Genomic DNA, 26821 nt, shown 5'->3' with positions numbered 1-26821 from the left:
ATCTGAATCCACATCTAGCTAGGCCTAAAACATGTGCTCTTCTATACCAAACTGCCTCACAGTACTTAATAGTACTAAATAAAACTTAGTGAATGTTTAAAATTATTTTTGAACTCCTGGGAAAAGGCATTTTTTATAACTATAGCAATCAGTTTCAGTAAAAAAAAAAAAAAAAAAAAAACACAAAAAACGCTTCAGGGTAATTCTGAGAATAATAAAGATTTATCACTTTGAAATAATTAGCCTAAGTGATTATAAATATTCCATATAATAAAATCAGAAGAGTTTCCAAAATAATAGAGTGGAATATTATAAGTCTTTCATTGAATAAGGGTAGAGGAACCAGAGAATTCTGGGAGGCCAAAGTGCGGGAAGAAATTGATATGCATTACATCATATGTCACTCAAAATCCTATGCTTAAATTATTTAAAGTTTCAAATTAAAAAAAGTAAAAAAGGAAAACAGACAAAATAGTAAGTAAATACAAAATAGCAAGTAGGTACAAGAAATTAAGCCCATGCTATTCAGTTGGTTCATTCATTCCATCATAGGCATTGTCTGCATTTATTATGGATCAGAAACATGAGTATGGCTTACCTTCAGGCTGGTTTCAACAATGACGAAATTATAAAACATAAGATTATCACTCAACTTCAAGAAATAATTCCAAAGCTGAGTTCCTTATTGTCTTTTCAAAGAGTATCATAAGTTACTCTGATCAAACAAGAATATTTAAAAAATAATTTATGCAGTAAGGAAAAGCTTATACAAAGGTAAGTCTTTTATTGAACTCCGCATTAGAAAATAAGAAAAAGTTTCCATCAAGAAGACAGTCTAAATGACATCAGTGCTATTACCTCAAATAGCTCTTTCAAAAACATGACTAATGTGGATTAATGAAAAATACTTTAAAATAACAAATATTTACCTCATCTTCAACATCAATAAATGTACTCATATCTAGTTCCTCGGGAAATGTCATTCGATCATTCAGTTTAATCCTATGCATGGTTGTATAATCAAAATCAAATCTTTTCAGCTGTAAGGTCAGCAGATAAGGAAAATGCAAAAACCGAAGGCCCTAAAAAACAAAAAACAAAAAGGGGGAGACCCTATAGAATATGGAATATTATCTCAGATTCCTAAGTATTAATCTGTACATGGCATTTACCTTCCGTGCATCACACTTCTTCTTACAACGTTCACAAAAATATTGATTTGGGCCATCCAAAATCTCTGGCTGAATAAATGCATGTAATGCTTCTTCCTAGTTAGAAAAAAATGTTTTATAATTACTTAAAATATTATATTAATGACAAAATCCTGAATAAAAAAGACTGCAATTACTAAAACAGTTATAAGTAGAATGGTTAGAAATTTAGAAACTCAAAATGTACCAAGGAATCACTATAAAAATTAAGCAAAAAAGATTATTTCAGTCTACACAAGATTTGTCTTTCTTAGTATTGCAGTATCACAGTCACTTCAACCTGATTTTCATTGACTTTACATTGCAGTGTTCGGCTAAATAATCTCTAAAAAAATCCTCAGTCCTTAGATAAAAAGTAATTCCACACTTCTAAGAAAAGCAGTTGCATGCATCATTTCAATCTTCTTATAAAAGGAAGCATTTAAAACTGTACAGTAAATATCAATGCTCTCTAAAGAATTCACATTTTTCATACACTTAAAAATCATGTAAGCATCCTTAATTGTCATAGTTAGGATCAGTCAGTAATCTGCCAGGTTGAAAAACACTGTGCAACCTTCTCAGTGTGTGTGAGACATTGCTCCATTTGGAAATGTACAATGAGGCTCCTGGATTGTTAATTTGGTAGAACCATGTGGTTCTCTTTTCTCCATACAGCATTACAACAGAAGTAAGAAACTTCATATAAATATTATTAAAGAATCAGTGGCATAAAGTTAATTTTTATTTTAATAATTGGTTTTTCACAATTAAAAACTAGTTAATGTAGCATATAAGATTGGATGCATAATCTCAAATTTCATCTGATGTGTTCTCTCTTTTCTTCACACATGGGCTAAGCAGAACTACTGAAAATATTACACATAAACTAAAAGAAATGGAATCATTAAGACAAAGTATCTTCAAATATTTTCCTTTTGATATAGGACAAGCTGTTCCTCAAAAGATAAAGGAGCTTAATGGTCATAGTTGCAAAATAGTTGGCAAAGCTTAGAAAACTACTGTCCACATAATGTTTGATAGAGCTCACTGTGGAACAAGATAAAAATAAGAAGACATAGATATTCAAAGGTGTCTAAACCCATCTGATCCCCTATTTTGTTCTCAGAACACAAGGAAACACGTGGGGAAGAAACCAAACAGCTGGGTTTTTTTCCACATGACCATGCATTTTATTGGTGGTCAAAGGACACATTTAGAAAATGTTTTTTTTTTGTTGTTTGTTTCTCTCAGGCATATTTTAGGGGAAAAAAGGCAAGTTCTATAAAAACACAACAGAAAAACAAGCTTTAAAAGAAATTACATCTATAGCTTAACACAGACTGATACTAAATGTCAGGCTTTCCAAACAGTGGTAATTCGAACTGGTAAAAACTCAATATTCAAAAAACGATGGGGGGAGAGGGAGAGTGAGACAATTATGTAACTCAAATTCTACTTTGGTGAGTGTGTATTGGTCTCTGGCTTATAGTTAATACCTAGAGATCTTTTAAAAAAATTTAAAACTTGGAAAAAAAAGTTTAAAGAACAGAGAACTGTCAAATACTTTACTCATATTCATCAACTTTTAAACATTTTTGCCAACTTTGCTTTTATCTCGTCCAACCCAACATTATCATCTTTGTTTTAGCCATTTGAGAGTAGGTTTACACCTCATGCTTTGCCTCTTAACTTCGATATAACTTTTTAAGAATAAAGATATTCTTAAACAAACAGTAATCAAACTGGAAATTTTAATACTGATAAAGTACTTTCATCATCCATACTCCAATTCTGTCAATTACCTTAATAATGTATTTCTCTCCATTTAGTACACAATCTATCCCAAGGCCACAGATTTTGTTTGGTCTTTTGAGATTCCTTTAATCTGGAGGTGTTCCAGAGTTTGCCTTTCTTTCATAACACTGATATTTTTTGAAGAACAGAGGCCACTTATTGTATAAAATGTTCTGCAATTTGGGTTTGTCTGATGTTCTTCATTATTAGATTTATTTCATACATTCCTTGCTAGGCTACTACGATATTAGCAAAGATGTGCCCTTCTAAGGGTAGCACAGTCACAGGCCATGATGTACCTAACTTTCTCTTTAGCGATATTAGCTTTAATTATCTGGTCAAGGTATCGTCCAGTCTCTCTACTATACAGTTATTATTTTTACCCTTGCGGCTAATAAGTAATCTGTAAGGAGATACTTGGAGACCATGTAAAAATCCCGAGCCTTACTAAATCTTCCACCCTTGATTTTAACATCCACTTAGATTCCTGCCAAAACCAAATTTTAATGTTTGCTTTCTGAACCAACTTGAAAATCTTTTTAATAGGCTATTTAAACCCACTGATATTTGATATGACTGACATGCTTGGTTCTACCTCGGTCACTACTGTGTAATTACTGTGTGTATTAGGTAACATTTATTGTGTTCCTTTGCTGTTTCTTAAATTTTCTTTTGGTATTTAGCAAGGTTTGTAATTTTATTCTACAGTTACTTTTGCATTTATAGTTTTGTTAGTGCCCTTGGACCCCTTTTTTTCCCACCCACCCCCACCCTGTTTACTTTCTTAAGCTTTCAGTGTCTGCCAGTTTTAAATGGTCTCCTTTATTTCCCACCCACACAATAGTCTGTGATCTTATTCTGCTTTCCCTTTCACTCCCCCTTCTGAAAAGTGGTATTATTTGTACTTTGTCTAACGTGTAACATTTCATACTATTCTGCTACCCATGTTCCCACCCTTGTATTTAGGCCTTAATTTAATACAGTAAGTGCTCACAGTTCTTTTGCTGAAGCTGCCCCAGTAATTTCTTGGTTGGGTTGAGCTCATCCTCTAATGAACTCCTCAATGGCTCATGGATATAATATCCAATGAGTTCTTGAATATTCAAACTTGTCTTTTTATAGCTGTCATAATTAAGAAAAACTTGCCTGGCTATCAAACCCCTGGCTAGTACTTTCTTGAATTTCTGGAAATTGCTACTCTGTTGGCAGGATTTGCATGTCGTTCTTCTGAAATGTGATACCAGCCCAATTCATCTATTTTCTCAGATGAGGTCTTGCTATGTCACCCCGGCTGGAGTACAGCGCTGTGCTGGCTCACTGCAGCTTTGAACTCCCTGGCTCAGCAATTCTCTTACCTTAGCCTCCTGAATAGTTAGGACCACAGGCACATGCCACCACAACTGGTCACTGTTTTTTTTTTTTTTTTTTTTTTGTAGATACATCGTCTCAACATGTTGCCCAAACTGGTCTCAAACTCCTGGGTTCAAGGGATCCTCCTGCCTCAGCCTCTCAAAGTGCTGGAATTACAGGGAGCCACTGCGACTGGCCTTAATTCATCTTTAATAGTTTACTAAAATACATCTCAGAGTTTATCATTCCAGGTCCTTCAAAAGGTAGACTTAACATTTCCCTTATTCCCAGAAAGTTTCTCTGAATTATAGTTTATCTATTAGTTCTGTTGCACTGTTTTATTTTTCTTCTTCACAGACTCCAATTATGTTGGACATCCTTTGCTGGTCTTCTCTTTCAGTATTTTTTTTTCTGAGATCCTGCTTACTTTTACAAAAATTTCATTTCCATTCAGTGTCATTCATTAGATTTTCATTCTTTCTATTTTCTCTTGAGCATTTTGCAATTTATTCTTCACTTCTAAGATATTTTTGTCTTTTTCTTCTGTTTCTTTCCTGAATTTGATGAACTCCCACTTCATTTCTTCCAGCATTGTTTTTGTTTTTTAAATCTATTTCTTTGCTTAAGTTTTTGGATACCAGCTTTTGTTTTGCTCATTTGAGAGTATTTAATTCAGTCAGAGTACCATGTTGATAATTCCAGAGTGACAACAGTTTCATATTCTGGATCTTACTGCTCCCCATATATCATGCAAAATGTAATTCTGCACATCTATTTATTTATTTATTTATTTATTTATTTATTTATTTAATTAATTAATTTGAGACAGGATCTCACCACGTTGCCCAGGCTGGTCTCAAACTCCTGGGCTCAGACAAGCCTCTGCCTTGACCTCCCAAAGTGCTAGGATTACAGGCGTGAGCCACCACGCCCAGCGTGCACATTCTTTTACACTATAATTTTCAGAATTCAGGATAGAACATAAAGAATTCTTACATCCTTAGTTCTCCAACCAAAAAAAAATATGAGTTATCCCAATTTTAGAGTTAATGCAGATAATCTAGGCACAGTGCAATCGAAAGGTATATGCAAGGAATGGTATTGCCTACAAATCCTTTTTTAATCATTTATATGTATATATGAAGTATTCATCAATTAAAATCTATTTAATTTTGAATAGAGAAATGAGTGTTAAAACACCACACTTCAATTTTTATATGAAAAAAAAAGAAAGTAGATCCACCACTGAGAATTATTTCCTGATTTTGATGTACTAAGCAATTTTTGTGCTACTGATATACAGGAACATGATGTTTGCCTTAAAAATATATTCAACTGTCTTTCCCAGAATATATACTTTAATATTACTCTTTTTTAACTAGGAAAAGGGCTATACACTTTTACCTAAGCTGTCATTTTTTTTTTCATTGAAACTTTTGAGACAATTGTAAATTCATGCGCAATCATAAGAAATAATACAGAGACTTCTTGTACACTTCCCCCAGTTTACTGGAAACATTTTGCAAAACTATAGCATATCATAACCATGATACTGACATTCATACACCTATCTAATTCAGATTTTCCCAGCTTTAGTGCACTCATTTGCCTGTGTATATGTGTCTATCAAGTTCCATACAATTCTATCACCTGTAGAGGTTCATGTATCCAATGCCTGTCAAGAGACTGAACAGTTCCTATGCATGGGTAACTTGTAGCCACAACCACCTGCTTCTCCTCTCCCTGCTCCCACCAAATCCATAAGGCCTGGTAATGGTTAATCTGTCCCACAGTTCTAAAATGTTGTCATATCAAAATCATAAAGTATATAATAACCTTTTGGGACTGGTTTTTTTTCACTCAGAATAATTCTCTGGATATTCTTTCAAGTTTTTGTGTTTATTAATAGTTTGTTCCTTTTTATTTCTGAGTACTATTTCATGGTTTGTATGAACCACAGTTTGTTAAACCATTCACTTACCGAAGCAGATATGGGCTGATTCCAGTTTTGAATATTAAAAACAAAGATGGAATAAATATTTGTGCACAGGTTTTCATGTAAACATACATTTCAATTTTTCTGGGATAAATGACCAAGAGTTCAACTGCTAGTTTATGGTAATTGCATGTGTCGTTTTATAACAAACTACCCATAACATTTCACATTCCCACCAGCAGTGTATGAGTGATACAGTTTCTCCGCATAGTCACCAGTTTTCCATGCTATCATTATTTGTAGCCATCTGGCAGGTAAAGAATAATATATTCACTATGGTTTGAATTTGCATTTCACTAATAGCCAGCAATGTTGAATGTCTTTTCTGTATTTGACATTTGTATATCCTCTTTGATGAAATGTTATGCCTTTTGCCAATTGTCTAGATGAATTTTTCTAAACTGATGTTTTGAGAGTACTTTATACATTCTAGATATGAGTCCTTTGTCAGACAGACAGCTTGCAAATGTCTAGAGCTTCTCTTTATCATATGGGGTTTCAGAGAGTAAATATTTTTAATTTTAATGTTTGCTAATTGTCCTGTTTGTAGACTATGCTTTTGATAGAAAATCTAAAAACTCTTTGCTTAGCCCAGATCTGGAAGATTTTCTCCTATGTTTTTTCTAAAAGTTATATTAGTCTTACGTTTTACATTTATGACCCATTTTCAGTTAATTTTTGTATAAAGTTATTTAAGTCAAGGTTCATTTTTGTGATACGGATGTCCAGTTGTTCTATCACCATTTGCTGGAAACACCATTTTTCCTCCATTGACTTGCCTTTGTGTCTCAGTCAATAATCAGTTAGGCATATTTGTGTGGATCTATTTCTGGGTTTTCTATTCTATTCCACTGATCTATTTGTCTACCCCTCTGCCAATATCACATAGTCTTGATTACAAGAACCATATAATCCATCTTTTTGGCTAAGTAGTATTCCATTTCAAATCACGTAGACTGATAACTTCATTTTTATTTTTGAAAACTCTTAGCTATTCTAGTTTCTTAGGCTTCCATATACATTTTGGAATAAGCTTGTATACGTCCTCAAAAAATCTTGCTGGACTTTGACAGGAACTGCATTAAGACTATGTAATTATCTTTACTATGTTGAATCTTCCAATTAATAAGTACAGTATGTTTCTCCATTTACTTAAATATTCCTTTCAATGTTTTTTTTTTTGACACATAATACTGTAAATATTTATGAAGTACATGTGATACTTGACACATGCATAGAATCAAGTCAAGGTATTTGGGATATCCATCACCTTGAACATTTACCATTTCTTTGTATTGGGAACATTTAAAATCTTCTAGCTATTTTGAAATACACGATATGTCACCCTATTCCGCTGTCAAACACTAGAACTTACTGCTTCTATCTAACTGTATGTTTGTACCTATTAACCAACCTCTCTTCGTCCCCATCTCTCTCAAACACTGTTCCCAGCCTCTGGTAACCATCTCATCCACCTTCATGAGATCAGCTTTATTTTTAGTTCCCACATGTAAATGAGAACATGTAATATCTGTCTTTCTGGTCCTAGCTTATTTAACAAGATCTTTTCAAAGTTTCGTAGTTTTGAACACATAGGTTCAGTATATTTTTTGTTGGATTTTCATCTTTTTTCTTTTTGCAAAATTATAAATGGTATTGTACTTTAAACTTCACTTTCTACATGTTTATTGTTAGTATCTTGAAATACAATTTATTTTTTATGTTTATTTTTATCCTGCTATCTTGCTAAACTCACGTATTGGTTCAGGGTTTTCTTTTTCTTTTTTTTTTTTTTGTAGAAGCCTTGGGGTTTTTTTACTTAATAATTATTTCACCTAAAAAAAAAAAAAAATTTTTTTTTTTTTTTTTTTTTGTTTTTTTTCTTTTCCTTTTTTTTTTTTTTTTTTTTTTTGAGACAGAGTCTCACTCTGTCTGGTAGTGCTTTTCATTTCCTCTTCTTATCTTACTGTGTTGGCTAGGACTTCTAGGACTATGCTGAAAAGGAGTGATAGGAGCAGACATCCTTGCCTAGACAAGCTTGCCATTCCCTAGGAAGAAGGCAGTCTCTCACCATGAAGTATGATGTTAGCTATAGATATTTTAGATATGTTTTTTAATCAAGTTGAGGAAATTTCCCTCTATTCCTAGTAATGAGTTATTATAAGTGAATTTTGAATTTTATTAAGCGCCTTTTCTAAATCAATATGATCATGTGAATTTTCTTTTTTTGCCTGTTAATATGGAAGTTTATACTCATTGATTTTTAAAATATTGACTAGTCTTGAATCCTGGAAATCAACCACACTTAGTCACAATGTATAATTCTTCTTATAAATTGCTTAATTCCATTTGCTAATATTTTGGAAAGAACTTTCCCAACTATACATATGAGGGATACTGATTTTTTTAAAGAACTATCTTGGTTTAATATCAGGTAAGAATAGTGTCACACGACTATGGGTTTCCTCCTCTTTTTTTCTTTTTTTTGAAAAGAAATTGTATAGACCTGGTGTTCACTGTTCTTCGAATGTTTGATACAAGTATCCAGTGAAACATTCCAGACTCGGAGATTTCCTTTTCAAGAGGTTTTAAATTGAAAATGTAATTACCTTAACAGTTACAGGGCTATTCAAATTATCTAATTCCTACTGAGTTCTTTTCAAAGAATTGGTTTATCTAAGTTGCCAAATTTACGTGTGCAGAGTTGTTTGTTGTGATCCCTTTGGTATCTGCAAGATCTATAGTTATATCCTTTTCACTCCTGATACTGGAAATTTTTGTTTTCCCTTTTTCTCTATCAGTCTTGCTATTTGTCAATTTTATTGTCTTTTCAAGGAGCCAGACCTTTGTTTTGTTGACTTCCTCTACTGTTTTCCCATTTTCAATGTTACCTGATTTCTCTGCTTTTCTTCATTATGTCCTTCCTTCTGCTTGCTTTGGGTTTCTTTTGCTCTTCTTTTTTCAGGTTAGGTGGAAGCTTAGATTACTGATTTGGCCCTTTTCCTGTCTTTTAGTATAAGCATTTAATACTGTAAGTTTCCCTCTCGGTATTGCTTTAGTTGTGCCTCAAAAAAATTTGGTTATGTTTTAATTTTCATTAAGTTCAAAATATTTTTAAAATTTCCCTTGAGACTTCCTCTTTGGCCCATGGATCATTTAGAAGCGTTATTTTCCAAGTGTTTCGTGATTTTCCTGTCCGCTAATCTGATTCCACTGTTGTTGAAAAAAATCGCACATTCCATGATTTTAAATTTTTTGAGGTCTTATAGTCCAGAGTATATGGTCTATCCTTGTATATATTTAATGGACACTTGAAAAGGACATGTATTCTGCTGCTGTTGGGTGAAGCACTTTAGCAATGTTCATTAGATCTGTTGGTTGATGGTGATGCTGAGTTCTACATCTTTGCTATTTCTGTCTAGTTGTTCTACCTATCAGTTAGTAAGACAGGGAGGCATACTGAAGTCTGCAACTGTAATTGTAGATTTGTCTTTTTCCTTTTAGTTCTGACAGTTTTTCCTTCATGTATTTTGGCAGCTGTGTTATTTTCTGCATACACATTTAGGATTGTTGTCTTCTTGGTTGTTTGACACTTTTATTACAATATAATACCCCTCTCTGTCTCTGGTAATTTTCTTTGCTCTAAAGTCTTCTTTATCTGACACTAACATGGCCATTCCTGATTTCTTCTGGCTTACTTTGTTTGGGGTTTGCTCAGCTTCTCAGATCTGTAGGTTTATGCCTTTTGCTACATTTGTAACATGTTCATCCATTATTTCTTTGTACCTGTCTTCTTTTTCCTTTTTAATCTCCTTCCAGGACTTTAATGACACAAGTGTTATACCTTTTGCTCTCCTTCCAGTATTCCATGACACAGTGTCAAACCTTTTGTTATAGTCCCATAAGTCCTTGAGGGTATATATTTTTTTCAGTCTATCCTCTCTCTGCTGTTTAGATTGGGTAATATCTATCATTCTATCTTCAAGTTCACAGATTTGATCTACTGTCTCTTTCATTCAGCTGTTCAGCCTATTCACTGGGTTTTCAATTTTGCCTATTGCAGTTTTCAGTCTCAAAATTTCATTTCTTTATATCTCTAACTGATTCCCTAAAATGTTCTACATTCCCATTGTTTTCAGTGTGCTTAGGATTGCTCACTGAAGTGTTTCTATGATAGCTGCTTTAAAATATTTATCAAATAATCCTAACATCTTTGTCACTTCAGTGTTTATGCCTACTGGTTTTCTTTTTTAACTCAAACTGAGATTTGTGATTTTTTAATTGAAACCTGGATATTTGGGGTGTTATGAGATTCTGGACCATATTTAAACCTTCTAGTTTAAATGCTTCCTTTGACACTGTACCATCTGGGGAAAGGGCTCTGCCATATTAGTGCTAGATGGCATTAGAAGTCCACGTTTCCCACTTGGCGTATGTGGACATCTGAATGGAGGAAGCTCCTTGTTAGTGCTGGGTAGGGAAAGGAATTCTGGCTGTTCAGTAGGCCTCTGCTGATATAACCTTGGCTGTAAGGGGCAGGAGTATCTCAGTACTACACCCCAACACTGACACAAGCAGGAGGGGCTCACCTCCTTACCCCTGGGAGGTGGTGAAGGAACAGAGAATCTAGGCTCCCCACTCAGCACTGGCAGGCACAAGTTGATGTAAGGCCATTTTTTTCTGTGGTGTTTGGTTAGAGCACAGCAGTTATGGTCTAAAAGTTTTCTGGCTTGCTAGGCTTTTTCCTCCTGGTCCTTCAGTTAAAAAGAACAGGGTTTTTCAGTCTGTGCCCATTGTTGTTTCCAGGCTGCCAGTTTCTTCAGTTCCAAGTCTGGGATATATTAGGCAAAAAGAAAACCCACGGAACTCACCACCGTGCTATTCCTTGGGTGCTGAGGTCCCTAGTGTGTATGCCTTCTCTCCACCTTTCAGTCTTCTTAAGTTTTTTTTTATATATAATGCTCAAGGTTTTCAGCTGTTTTAGTGGGAGGAATAGGGATTGCCTCATCTTCCTGAAAGCAGAAGTCCCCACTGTTTAAACTTGTTCCCACTATGTCCAACCATACACATTCCTGGAAAAATGAGGGTACAGTCTGTGGAAGAGATTTTTCTTTATCTGATGCTTACATATTTGGACAAATCTGGACCACTCCTTCACCCAAATGAGTTCTGTGGCTGAGTCAGCCATATAAGAATGTCCAAACCACCTGTTATGTCAGGGTAGGACTTATAATATAAACTTGTGTAAACAGTTGAAATGCTTTTGATTTCACAAATACTTAGTAATTTAACAATTTTCCATTCAAAACTTTAAAACAATCATTAAACTATGTTTACTTAGGGAACAAGTCTTTTATATAATCTTATTTCTCCAAAGGCACTATATGAAATTAAGCAGCTAAACCCTGATCAAACTTTTGAACATATTTTTTGTCATAATAAACAGGTATTTAAATGTACATAATGAATAACAGAATAAAAGTATCCTAAAAGAAAACATCCTAGAACACTGTCTGCCATAGAGTAGGTACTAAATAAATGTTGTATGACAAAATATACCAATAAAAAGACAGTGTCTAAAATTTTACTGTTAAATAAAAAAGCACTTCCCTAGATAATGTCAAACATGAGGCTACATCGTTTTTCTTTAATTTATAAATTATGCTTTCATAATTAACAAACAAAAAGTTAATATATCTAATTTCTATGTATTACTAGAATGTACTTAGAACTATCTCCTTATTTAATACATTCTCACATGGGGTTGGCAATAAGCACAAAGTTACTTTGATCTAGTCAGTGAACACAGATGGTTCTGTCTAAGAAGTCATTAAGAACAAAATTATTTAAGGATTACTACAAGTAATTCTTCAGCTGATATTTTCAGGATTAATAAAAAATATGTAAAACCACAGAAAATTTTAACACATATTTTAGTATTCTCACTCCCTCTCAACATCCCAAGGACACAAATATAAACAAAGTAGTGATATTCTTAAATCACCTTAATTCTAATGTAGAATGTAGAGCTTCCCATATTATGTTCCTCAGAATCCTAATGTCTCTTGAAATATTAACAGATATCCCACAGAGAAAGAAAATGCTAGGTTAAACACATTTAAACAAACTTCTCAACTACAGGAATCACTGGGGCATTTACAATATAATATGCACTGTGGTATTTCCAAAGAGGATTATTGTTATAGTTTCCCAAATCTATTTAATCAAGGACACCTTCCCCAAAATATTTACTAAATCCTTTTACAGACTAGTATTCAACAGAACTCAATCTGAGATATACAGAATGGCAGAATAGCCTTTCGATATTGATTCCCTACTTGGGTGAGTAAAATGAAGATCCGAAATTTAACAAATATCAGTTATAATAACTAAAAATCTATTGAATAAAGAAAATATTGTTTAAAAAAGGCTTTTTTTTGGCCTCCCTACTTTACCAGAGCTTATTTTTAAAACTGCAGAAGTCTCCCAGCACTCATTATAAAAATAATCTATTATCATACTAAAAAAGTCCCATGAAAATTGATTGTGGATATTATAATAAATTAGATGAGTGCTAATTTCAGTCCTATTTTAATCCTCCCTGTTATTTGCAAGTTAATTTATTTGACCATAAAGATAAAACAACTCCAGAAATTGGACATTTTAGATGAAGGTTTAAAAAAGAAAATCCCTGGCTGGGTGTGGTAGCTCACGCCTGAAATCCCAGCACTTTGAGAGGCCAAGATGGGAGGATTGCTAGAGACCAGGAGTTTGAGACCAGCCTGGTCAACACAGCAAGACCCCATCTCTAAAAAATAAAACAAATATTTAATCAATTTTTAAAGAGAGAGAGAGAAAAAAAAAAGAAAACCCCTTCAATTTTTAAAAGACCTCACTCTCAATTATCTGAAATTAAACCCATAATATTGTGGCACACTAAATGAAACATACAATAAACAGAATATATAACCATCAATGTGTATGTGTGTGTGCACATGCACGTGCTAGTGTATTATGTCTATATCTATTTTTTTTTTTTTTGAGACGGAGTCTTGCTCAGTCACCCAGGCTGGAGTGCAGTGGTGCAATCTTGGCTCCCTGCAGCGTCTGCCTCCTGGGTTCAAGCAATTCTCCTGCCTCAGCCTCCTGAGTAGCTGGGAATACAGGCATGCACCAACATGCCCGGCTAATTTTTAGTAGAGATGAGGTTTCACCATGTTTGTCAGGCTTGTCTCGAACTCCCATCCTCAAGTGATCTGCCCGCCTCGGCTATCTAAAGTGCTGGGATTACAGGTGTGAGCCACTGTGCCCAGCCTACATCTATATCTAATATATTAAATAAGACAAAAATACCAGTCCACTAAAAAAGGTAGAATAATAATTTTAAGAGTCCAGTTAAAATTCAGGCCAATTTTATATAATCTGAATGAGTGATTTTTATGATACCTCTTTTAACTAGATTTTTGCATTCCATAATTCCAATTCTTTTTAAAACATATACAGTTCACAAAACACAAAATGGCAAGCAGTCACATATAACCAATTTTAGATGCTGTATGATGATATTTGTGGACTAAGAAGAGTTAGGCTATAGATTTGAATTCAGAAAATAATGAGAAATCACTTACCTCTAACTAAAGTTCTCCGAAGGTAGTATCCTCCTTAGAACCCCTATCTTGGGTAGTTTCACCTGCTGTAATTTCCCTCAAGAGATTCCAGCAAAGTCTAGAAAGTTTTAAGTTCTCTTCTGCAAGCCCTATTAGCGCATGTGTGTTATAAACCTGCTCACATACTGCTTCATAGCTGCAACTTCCAATTCCCACTGAACCACCACCACTACTACCACCTATGTATCATCAGTGGAGGATACTACCTTTGGAGAATTCCATTTAGAAATGTGATATTGTTCACATCCCCAGAAGTATCCTCCAAATCACTCCATTACTTTGTCTATTAATGTACTTAAGAGAGTGGTGGCAAATCAGCAGGTGAATACATAATGACATAAAGATTTAGCTAAGCAATTATATTCGCTGAATACTCAAATTAATATGTTAAAAACTAACCTAAATGTATATATGGAAAATTTTTCATAAAAATACTTTAATAAATAAGGTAGAAAAAATAGTCCATATCACTTGGGACTACCGAATATTTCCCTAGTATATATGTCAGAAAAATGCGAGTATTTAAAAATTAGTGGAAATCAGTCATTGAAAGACAAATGTTTATTTTTCAATGATTTTTCCAGTATATCATTTCTACTTTGAACTGCCAAATTAAAGTAAAATAAGGTTTAAAAAATAAAAACCAAAACTAGCCACCCAAACCAAAGCTCATTTAACACACCTAGATGGCCATTTAAAAAGGTAGTACTAAACATCTAAAAAATGTTTCAAATATACTCAGGAAGCTGACTATGAAAAACAGTAGCGGAAAGGAGACTTGATCTTACACTACCCAGAAAAGGTCTTTTACTTAGATGTTTGCTTTGGATCCCCATTGACTGATTCCATAATTTATTGCTGGTTATTTCCTAATAGCCACATAAAGGTAGGAGAAAAAAATCAAAAGGAATCAATCGTCCTAGAGGCCAGAGGACTAAACCATATTTGTAGCACTATCTTAGAAGTATAGAAAAGCTTTTAAAAAACTGATTTTTAGCTACAAGCCACCATCAGTTTAATAACAACACAAATAAGACCAAAACATAAAACATAATGAAATTCTACTTCTTAAAGATATCTTGTTCAGCTTTGAAAGCTTCCCCTGGCACATGGTAGATTCAAATAAATGTTTTTGAGCACTTTACTTTTAAATATCAACTTAAGTCTTTCCATGATTTTCCTGTCGTATAAGTAAATACACATACGTACAGATAAAATACAATTAAAAAATTATTAAAAAGCAATTAAGAAATGGATGACAAGCAGAATGAGGAAATCTCAGCTAATCCCCCAATTAGATACTCAGTATGTGAATAATTAAGGTGATTACAGTTTTGATTCTTCAAATTATCTGTGCTACTACAGTGTATGTTTTTTAAACTAAATATTTAGAGTAGGGATGCTTCTTTTAAAAATACGGACTGTTTGTCATAAAAACCAGAGGTGCTTTTTCTAATTTTAAAAGTGTGTGGACCAAAACAATCCCCCCAAAACAAAAAAGTACTTTCCAATGCAAAAGGTGGTCATAATAACAGCATTTATAACATTGACTGTTTAGAGGTGAAAAAAAAGATAAAAGTGAAATCATCTAATCACCTCTCCAAAAGAATGAAACACTGAACCATGAGGCAGTACATTTGCATTCACTTTTTCTCTTATAATACATGCACTATTAGGACTCACTGAAGGGTCAAAAATCTTCTAGATCTTGCTAATTTAAATGCAGGAATGACTAACAACCCAAGAAGGTGTATCTAGGATGATACTTACCTTACAAGAGATTATACCACTGTGCTATTATGTATTCTGTGTAAGGATACACAAGCAGTCAGGTGAAAGGTACACACCACACTAGCAAATGCTTGGCTGGACCCATAAGGTCGGATGACCAACGGAATATCAAGATATGTGTCGATTCGCCAACCCTCATAACCACATTCCAGACATCTCACGTAGTCCTTCAGCTTGCCTTGATATAGTTCATTTATAAGATCAGCCTAAAAATAAAATATTTACATTTTTAAGTGTTCCTTAAAAATAATCTTTAAAATATGTAACAATCTACACTTTTTAGAATGGTTTACCAAAGGATATTGATATTTACAGCTAAAATCTTAGAAAACATTAATATTTATCTATAATTATTATATATTTAATATTTAAATTTATCTAAAATTTTATAGAAAAAATTAAAAAAACACAAATCACCTAAAAATATCAATAAAATTAGATTAACACTAACTTGAGTCAGTGTGCAAAAATTAACGATTTCAATACTCATCATGAGAAAACCTATTAATGTAAGTTTTGATGAAATTAGTTACCAATTTATTATACCATTAAGCCTCAAATTATCTTTACATTAAGATGAGAGTAAATCCTAACCTATCACTTTAGGCATGTTAATAATTATACAGCTAAACAATTGGTTGAGTTTTTATAACTTACATATGTCTATCACCACTTCTCACAATAATATATTCTGATGTATAAATCATATCCTCTAGCTCAAGATGCAAATCAAACCTTTTAGCTTTCAGTAATATACATAGAACAGTTTTATGGAGAAATACTACACAACAATCTTTTAAAAATGTATGGAAATTCAAAAAAAATCTTAAAATCCACTTCTCTCAAAATATCCTCACCTAAAAGAATGGATCTCTCACCTAGTCCCCAAACTTAGTTAACTAGGGCTTTTCTGACTCAAAGGCAGCAGGTAACTCCCTAAGTAAGAACCAAAGAGTCTTGTTCCAAAACTTAGGAACTCAGTAGGAATGCCCCAACTGATCTTAATGGAAGTGTTGACCCACAGAAAGGGATGTAACAAGGAAGAAGGGTAACTTCAGACCTATAAAAAAGAAACAGCCCCCAATACCATCTACACAGTTACTAAAACACAGCCCCATAAGACTATGGAGAGAAACTAGATCATTAAATGAACTTAAATTTTTTTCGTTATCTCCTAAGTAAGAATAGGCATGAGGATAAGTGTACTACATTTTGCCTCTTTCATAAATTTACATTTCTTCAAACAAATAGGATTTATAAGCCTTTAAACTGGATTGACCATCACTGTCTACACTAATACCACTTATTTAATGAAGCCTTCTTCATCCATCAGCATCAGTCATATGTGACGGTCTTCTTCACCTAGGCCAGCCTTTTGAAGTGGTTCAAACCAGTGTTTTTCAAATACTGAATAGCAAATCACCATAAGAAAGTAATTTACACTGCAACCCAGTGCACGCAACTTCAACAAAAGCTTCATAAAATAATACTTACTCTAATGTGATGTTCCCTTGTGCTCTATTCTATTCCATTTTTTGAAAATGCTGTTGTAGGTCTAATAAACTGATTTTATAAGCCGTGAATAGATTGTAATCCACATTTTGAAAAACTCTGGTACAAGCCATCACAGTAGTTCCAATCAGATATCAGACCCTTCTAGCTACCTTATATACTCTTCCCCTTTTATCCCTGTGACCTTCTTTTAGTATACCCAGTATAAATCCTCCCATGTACTGAGCCCCATCCCATTCAGCCTTACTCCTCATCCTAATATCTAATGTTCTTTCCACTCCTAACCTGCTCCTCTTTCCATTACATAAGAATAGGGTCAGATTAATGAGGATCCTAAATGTCAAATACATAAGACTATACTTCCATTGGTCAAAATAAAAGTAATGCTTCATGACTAGTGTTACAGATTACAGGACATATAATTTACCTAATTATCTGAAAATGCTGTTCAAAAATCATCCCCAAAACACATATATACAGCTTTTAAATGTATAATTTTCAGAGCTAAAAGACAGCTCCCAGGTTATACAGCCCAATTTCCTTAAAGATGAAAAAACTGAAGTCTAGGGTGGTTTAATGATGGTATTTATAATTCAGTTAATGGCTAAATGAGAGCTCAGTACTTTCAATTCCCCATTGGGTACTTTAACCAGGAGACTAATCCCCAAGTTCCAAAACATTCCAATGGAATAAAAGTCATTTAAGGTAATGAGTGAGTTATTAGGAAACAGTCCCCCGGATTTGAGAGATGTAAATTACCTGTTCTGTTTGCTTCCATTTCTGTTCCAAAGCATCAAACATGACTCTGCATAGTTCTTGTACATCATGCTGCTGCCAAGCTATTTTAAGATAAAATTCAATTAGAAATAGCAATAAACTTAATGTAATGAAACAATCTGTTGTTTAAAAGCAAATAGGCAGAAATATTGAAAAGTCTACTTTAAATAATGCCAAATTTAAAAAAGAACACAAAAACACATATGACAGTCACGAAAAGGCATTCATACACCAGAAAATAAAGAGATTGCAGCATTCTACAAATAGTATATACTTTATGGTGCTACAATATTTGTCATGTTTGTTATTTTTCATTGTAGAGTTATGAAATGTGTTAGAAAATCTAGGACAACAAACTTGCAATGAAAGGTTTAAGATAAAGGTAATTAAGTTATGTGTAATGTGTTTGTAATATTATTGTCTCCTAGAATTGTCTGAATATTAGAACACTTATCATTACAAGAGATTTAGTACCCTCACTACTATCCCATCCAAAGCTCCTTGTAACATCTGTGGTTTCAATTGCTCTCTTTTTGCTGGTTTGTAACAAAACAAAAAGCCTTTGAAGTTGGTATGGAATACTTGTCACTGGATCTTCTTCAGATTCTTCAAATTCCCACCTATTAAAACAAAATGTTAATAAATTATTTATAAAATAATTTTATTATTTAAAAGCATAATTAATATCAAAATCATAATAATTTAAGATTTTAATCCTGGAAGCTATACAGAGTTTGAATGCTAATTGAAATGAATAATATCTAATGAAACATTAGTGTTTCTCTAATTCATAAATTCAGAAGAACTTTTGATTTTAATAAGAAAAGGCGTAACAAGGCAAAAGTTCTCAAGAAAAAAAGGCAAAGCTCATTTAACTGTGGCACCTGAATCTGACCATAACCTCTGTCCTAATTATTAATTCACAAAAATACAGGAAACAGAAGAATACTATTACATGAGATACTACAGCATACAACCACCAAAACCCAAACTGTGGAAAACTACAGGATAGATGACATCAGTTTTCTTTCTATTTTTTGTAGGGAATAAATTGCAAGGATGAAAAAAGATAAAAGAGGATTATAAACAAATTAAACAGATTAAGAATTTTATTAATCAATTGCAACATACAGCTCATATGGATCCTGATTTAAACAAACTGTTAAACAAGGCAATCAGGGAAATCATAGCCCTGACCTGAGATATAATTTACAGATGATATGATGGAGGTGTGCTTCCAAATAATCAAGTTGGAGAATATAGACAAAAAAGATTGATTATGAGTTGATATTAATAACATTCAAAGCTGAATGATTGGTGAAGAGGGATTCATTACACTATTTTTTTTTTTTTTTTTTTTTGAGAAGGAGTCTCGTTCTGTCGCCCAGGCTGGAGTGCAGTGGGACAATCTTGGCTCACTGCAATCTCTGCCTCCTGGGTTTAAGCGATTCTTCTGTCTCAGTCTCCCGAGTAGCTGGGATTATACACATGCACCATGAAGCCTGGCTAATTTTTGTATTTTTAGTAGAGACTGGGTTTCACCATGTTGGCCAGGCTAGTCTCAAATTCCTGACCTCAAGAGATCCACCCACCTCTGCCTCTCAAACTGCTAGGATTACAAGTGTGAACCACCGCACTCAGCCTACTTCCCTTTTTTTGCATGTTTAAAATTTTCTGTAATAAAAAGATTTTAAAAGGGAATACAAGAAAGTAAACAAAATAATAATTCAGGTAAGATTTTCACCCTCACAAACTTACGATAAACAGCAGTCTAGCCCTAGCTACAGCTACTGTCTCAATAACAAGTGAATTCCCAACTGAAGAACTTAAGATCTCATGGAAAGAAATAAGATTGAGGTACTAAAGTTAGTAATGTACCCACAAAAGTCTTTAAAATAATTCTATATTCATAATATACATCTAAGACAAAATATTAAGTGACAACAATATTAAAGTTATTTTATATCTTAAGTTAGCATTAAGATTGCTGTTTCCCCACTTTTTAGTTTCAAAAGGAGGTTTGAGCTTTAATTTTTCTCTGTCACACTTTACAGACATACTAAAAGGCTTTTTTTTTTTTTCTTTTGGGTATGGCTTTCTATTAGAGTGTTCAATATTTTTCTTACTTTAGGACTGAGAAGTCACAGCTCTGTTCTCATCTTCCATTTTTCACACACTGGCATTCCCTTCTGCCTCACAGAAGTGAATGAAGTACATTTCACCTTTTTCTTCTTAAGGCTTCCCTGCAAACACCTCTATTCAATACCTGACGTCTGCTTTAATCCTCCACTCTTCTATTCTCAATCCCCAGCTCCCTTTTTTCTGGTTATCTTCAATAGCGGTTACTTATAACTGGCATTATGAGATCAAAAATTGTCTTGGTAACTGTGAGAAAACATTAGTTAAAACAGAAAATGCTCAAATTTCTTGTGTGGGAAATTCACTAATAGGGAGGAATTACTGTAATAAGACTGAATTCTCACCTGTCCTTTAGTCCTGGTACAAATACCTAAAAAGGTTTTAAATCTTGCTGGTACTTGCCATTACTTTAGTCACCTAAGTTGGAAACTTTGATGCATATGTGATTCTTTCCTTTCCTCTACTCCTAAGTATAATTTGTTACTAAGCCATGTTAGTTTTCAATCTCAAATATAACCACTGCCACCATCATCATTCTGACTCTAATATATCCATGCCTGGTTTAATAACAGATTCCTCCAGGGTTCTCTGTCTTTCAAATCAATCCTGCACACTGCACTATATAAATTTCCCTAAAACAATGTATTTAACACATCACATACATGACTCCAAATCAAGTGGCAGGTTATCTATTGGCCTTCTTCACAAAAAGTAAAGAAAATAAAACCCTATCCTTTTATGCTAGCGCTACTCTCTGGATAGTCAATTCTTTTACACTAGCGCTACTCTCTAGTCTATCCTTTTACACTAGCACTACTCTCTAGTCTATCCTTTTATGCTAGTGCTACTCTGTGGCTAGTCTATTCTTTTACAGTAGCACTACTCTGTGGATAGTTTATCCTTTTACACTAGCACTACTCTGTGGATAGTTCAATGAGGTTCTTAGTTCTACATTAAGAAACATCATGAGTGCTCTCAGGCTTTGTTTCCCTACCTGCTATAAACTTCATTCTATTCTCACAATCTCAAGGCCTTCCTTTTTGTTTGACCTCATGTCTAGCTCCCACTTCCTTACTCACTGGGATTGTCACAATGGATTTCTAGTTTCTTTTGTTCTTCAAAGACCTTCACACTTCTGGCTTCTTATGCCTTGTATGCTCTTACCATAAACCTTTAGAGGGCTTGTTCCTGTGAAGTTCCTGGAATGTCCTCAGGGAGGCCCTTACTGTCTACTACCTGAAGCTGTGACCCTCCCCGCCTCTTCTCCTGACAATTACTCCTTCCACATTATTCTGCTTTATTTTCTACCTACCATATATGATTCTGTGAAATGAGCTTATATATAGTTTTATATAAGCTCTAAATGAGGTACTTTGTCTTACTCATCACTCTAATCCTTATACCTAAAAAGAATGCCTGGCACACACTAAGTGTCCAATACATGTTAGATGATGAATAACCCTGGCTATGCTCTTAATTTCCCCTACAGTGCTGTAAATTTACAGTCTACTTTTCAAGTATTAAAACAGATGGTTAAACAAGTGCCCATGATCCCCGTTCCTATGCATACTCTCCAAAACAGGCATATCATCCAACTATCTGGTCTGTGCTAGTTTTGAGAGCAGGCTCTGAACTCTATCTATTAACCTCATCCTCCAGTACTCTGACAAAACTCTGGTGATGATCTCCTGGACCCCCCTGCAACACACTGTGCTTGTTGGCATCAGCTAGTGTACAGGCAGAATAGGGTAGTGAACCCTGGCATCTACTAGGTGCAACTTCTAGCAGTGTGCTTTCAGGCAAAGCTATTTCTCTGTGCCTTCAGTTACCTTCTTTATAAAATGCTGACAGTAATAGCATAAAATTCATACAGTTACTATGAGAATTAAGTGAGTCTATATATAAAGTGCTCAGAACACTACCAGATACAAACAATAACTAACACTCAGGTAGCTCTTACTATTACTTACTTTCACTTTTGACAAGCCTCCTATCTGCACAGTGTATTCTCTTTCTTCTCAACCTGGCCAAACCATACCTAGCTTCATGACCTACCTGAAGCTTACTTTCTTCTCCAAGTTTCACCAACCTTTCTTCTCTTTAAGCTCTAATGGTATTTGGCTGTCTTTAAATGTTATTTAAACTATTTCAAACATACACATATTGCTATTGTAGAAAGATGTATAAATTACTCAAGAACAAAGATCTTATATCTAATTCCCTCTCTATCCACCAAGTGCCTAGCATTTAAACACTACAGGGCGATACATGCATACGGAATGACAAATACATCAACTTTTACAAGTTAAGTTCAGATGACAAGCTGATAGATGAATCTAATGGTGATATAATGTTGTCTGAGTAATACAATCAGCAATATTAAAAGTTCCAAAAATAACCTATATACATATTGACAGTAATTTAAAGATGTGACTGGAAAGTAACACAAAAAAAGGAAAAAAAAAATCAGTTTACTCATACTTAAAAGTATCCTTAAAAACTAAAAAATTATGTGTTTATCTTAAAAAAAATATACAAAGCAAAGGTGTGTTAAATGTGTCATAATAGGATATTCATAAAAATAAATGTCTGACTTCAGGGTTTACTTAAACATAGACTTCCTCCATAGAGCATTTTAAACCATCTGATGTATATTTTAGAAACACACACACACATGCACACGCACACACAGGTACATGAAACAAGCTGTAAATATTATATTTTAATTAGAAACAAAACTTGCAAGTTAAAAAAAAAAAAAAAAACCTCTGCATTCTTAAATTGATAGGTGGAAGGAGAGTATGGATTTATATATTCAAATTATCTCAAAAGCAGTCATTTATTTCTTCATAAAGGGTGTTAAGGCTACGAGAGAGGGAAGATTTTTACCCTATATGTAAATCTTATCAATTTTATCCTTTTGCTCTCTATATACTTCTGATTCTCTCTTTGCACACATTTTCCATATACCTGTTTTTCACAAGATCTTTGTTATTATGTAAGGAAAGAAGTTATATCTTATGGTGTGAGAAATGCCCCAAATTTTAAAATAAGTGCAAGAAGATAAATTTTGTTAAAGGCAATATTTTCATTCTTAAATCAATTTTATTTATAAAATTTTTTGGAATACTCACTTATATAATGCATTCCTAAATTCAGGAGTCATAAAAAGTGTCTGCAAAAGGCTATTCAAATAGCAAGTCATTGCTTGGTTTACTAGTCCCACATATCCTTTAAAGAGAAAATACAAATATACATTAATCAGCATTTACATTAAAAATAACAAAAAATAGTAAGAATTTAATTCATAGTAAAGATTTAGAGGTTAAAGTTACAATTCATTTGGAAATTATTTCAATTTGTTCAATAGCACCTAAGAAAAGATCCCTTTTCTAATATGTGCTCTAAGTAGGCTTTGTTTTGCAGAAAATGTCAGGATACCTTGTTATAGATATGTCCAGAGATACACATGGAGATTATATGACATTAAATAACATTTCAAGGGTAATATGTTTAGTAAAGTATGTGTTACTGGCATAGACATAATCTTTTTCCCCCAAATCTAAAAGTTTAAGCATATTAAACTTTTAAACATATTAAACTAGATTATAATGGAAAAGTATAAACATATTCACTTTAAACAGCATCACACACATCCAATGTAGAAAGACTACACAGAACCAGTTATCCCTGTCATTAAGTCCTATAAACCAATTTCTGTAAGAATGAATAACATACAAGATAAATTCACTACATGCAAACTCACAAAAGCTGAGACTCTAAGTAATGCGGAGTGACTTCGTCTGTTTCGACAAGCCTGTCAATGAAATTCTATAGATCAGCATGCTGTGCAAAGGGTAATATGGATCCCACACCATCTGTACTTGTATGATTCCAAGAAAAGACCAAGTATGGTAGCTATCTGCTTTTCACTTTGTACTAAGGTTCAAACTTTTATTTTTTTCATCTTTATTTTAAGAACCGTGCATGCGTGGGTGGTTTATATCTTAATCTACATCATTGTATTATTTTAAAATGCTTCTATTCCAGACTACTCCCCACTTGAGTTGTTCTCATAGGATCCTATATTTAATCCGTATTAGAGCCTTTATCTCACTGTTTTGTAATGACCTGTTTGCTTATATGTCTTCCCCATCAGACTGTGAAAGCAGGGGTTGAATCTGATTTCTATCTCTCCTATTACTTAGCACAGTAGCAGATGCACATGAGGAGGCAATGTGTATGACTTACAAGTAACCCAAGTTTGTATGGTATCTAACCTGATTATTAATAATAAAAAACATTATTTCATTAGTTCATACAAACAGATCCTTTCCCACAAACAACGGCACTTTGGACAGGAGACCAGGTTGTTCTGTATCTTTTTCTGAGCTGAGGCTGCCCTGGGATTTCCCTTCTTCTCCGTCCTCCTCCTCCCAATTCCTCAACAGTTTGGGGTAGAACCAATCTACTTGGAGCCTTACAAGGTAAATGAATACTATTATCATCCTTTGTCTACATACACATCAATCATGTATCACTTGTTTGTGACCTTGTTTCCCTTTACTGGGCTTAAAAAAATGTTTCGCGGGTAGGCTTGAGAAGAGAAGAAGAGAGTAATGGCAATTAATTTTTGCCATAGCTCTTTATTTTACCACTAGCTATAAAAATCATATATAACTCTATGATCTTTTGTACTTCATTTGGCACCATATTTAAAAAGAATGAACACTGTGTCACATAAATGTACTATTTTCCAAAAGTATGAAGATTTTGGCGACACTATTAAAAGTGCTAATGAATTAACAGAAACCTTTCTCATTAGGCATTGTCTAAATCAACAAACTTCAAATGGCAGCTATTAACAAGTGGATTCTACATCTGAAATAGTTATGAATCAATATTTTTAGTATAAGTCAGTAAGCGAGAAGAATATAAGAACATATACCATTCAGTAGAGGGCACATGCAAAAAGAAATCCTAAACAGAACCAATCACTAGGAAAGGAGAAATCAAACAGGCCCAGTGAAGTAGAATCAAATAGGCCAACTCTTGAAGTAGATAAAAAGGTTGTTAAAGAAACTGGCCAAAGACAGGTATCATGGATTTAGTTTCTAATCACTTGTAAGTTCACATTAGCCTTCCATCTACTCCTTATTTCTCTCCCACCCACCATCTCCTATCAACAGTGGCTGCCAGTGGGACGTGGTAGGAAAGAGACAGGAAAGAGTATGTTGAGTACCCAAACCCATTGCTTTACTGAAAAATGTGTTTCTAGAGCCCTAAGTTAAAATCATGAGAGCACTGTCTAATAAGAAAATTTCACACATGGTGCCAAAATTTGTAACAATTTCTTAAGGAAAATGCAAACTCAGTACTTTGATAAAATAATTTTATCTGATAAAATAATTTCTGAATATAACCCCTTTGGAAGCTTATAGAGTAACTCAGAAAGGCGGGACCTCTAGAACACTGCAGGAAAATGTACAGGTAGGGAAAGGGAGTGAAGCAGAGGTATGTGAGGAATAGCAAATGTGAACAAAGACTATGATTACATGGCAATGTATAGCAAAGACTTCTAAAAATATTTTTTAAAGTAAACTTCAACTTACTAATATAATTTCTGGGAATTTTTATCTTTAGGAAATAATCAGAGATGAAAACAAAAATGTATGTATAAGAATGTTCATAATAGTATCAGTAATATTAATAACTATAGTTTAAATATCTAAACCTATACAATGAAACTATTTTTCAGCCATTTAAAGCCCCATATTAAAATACTATTTAATAACATTAAAAATTACTCCTCATATAGTATTAAGTGAAAAACATTGATTAAAAATCTACTCATGATTCTCCCTTTTCTGAAAAGTACACATATAGAGGAAAGATAAGATAAAAATATGCAAAATTGCTAGAAGTGATGCTAGTAACACTGTAAATTATCTTCACTTTTTTATTTTATAGTAAGACAATGACATGTATTATATTTGTATAATCAAAGAAAGAGCATTTTTAAAAAGCATGTCTTAGTCTCAAGGAATTCACAGGCCTCAGAGAGCCACAGGAAGTTGAAGTTAGTACACAGCACAAAGTAGGAGTTCTGTAAATACTTGGTGCAAAAATGACTGAATCAATTGTCAGAAGACAAGGCAAATATCGCAAGAATCTTGATTTGTTAAATCTGGAACTTTCTCACAGTGTTTCAGTTATCTCAGAATAATCTAGGGTGCTTATTTAAAACAAAATGCAATTTCTTCCAGGCTACTACAGAGCAGCTGTATTAGCATTTTGGGAAGTAATGCCTTGGAACCTACATTTTTTCTTTTTTATTTTTTTGAGACGGAGTCTTGCTCTGTTGCCCAGGCTGGAGTGCAGTGGCACAATTTCAGATCACTGCAACCACCTCGTGGGTTCAAATGATTCTCCTGCCCCAGCCTCCCGAGTAGCTGGGATTGCAGGCACCTGCTACCATGGCCAGCTAATTTTTGTATTTTTAGTAGACATAGGGTTTTACCATGTTAGCCAGGCTGGTCTCAAACCCCAACCTCAGGTGATCTGCCCGCCTCGGCCTCCCAAAATGCTGGGATTACAACAGT

The 26821-nt window shown here is 33.8% G+C and overlaps 1 protein-coding gene across 4 annotated transcripts in view; it reads right to left on the bottom strand.

Moving 5' to 3' along the window:
* Positions 1 to 26821, bottom strand: part of USP47 (ubiquitin specific peptidase 47) — a 116594-nt gene that overhangs the window by 37520 nt on the left and 52253 nt on the right. For all 4 annotated transcript variants that reach the window (XM_009186577.4, XM_009186578.3, XM_003910210.4 and 1 more), the window contains 6 exons: positions 23354 to 23450; positions 18555 to 18700; positions 18063 to 18142; positions 15848 to 15997; positions 1173 to 1268; positions 930 to 1082 (listed from right to left, as the gene is read on the bottom strand). In XM_009186577.4, the coding sequence (XP_009184841.1) occupies positions 930 to 1082; positions 1173 to 1268; positions 15848 to 15997; positions 18063 to 18142; positions 18555 to 18700; positions 23354 to 23450 (722 nt within the window). The remainder of the gene's footprint in view (positions 1 to 929; positions 1083 to 1172; positions 1269 to 15847; positions 15998 to 18062; positions 18143 to 18554; positions 18701 to 23353; positions 23451 to 26821) is intronic.

This window comes from Papio anubis, chromosome 12 (assembly GCF_008728515.1).
Source record: "Papio anubis isolate 15944 chromosome 12, Panubis1.0, whole genome shotgun sequence".
Taxonomy (NCBI): Eukaryota; Metazoa; Chordata; class Mammalia; order Primates; family Cercopithecidae; genus Papio; species Papio anubis.
The sequence above is the reverse complement of the archived record's forward strand: the minus strand, read 5'-3'. Positions and strand labels throughout refer to the sequence as shown.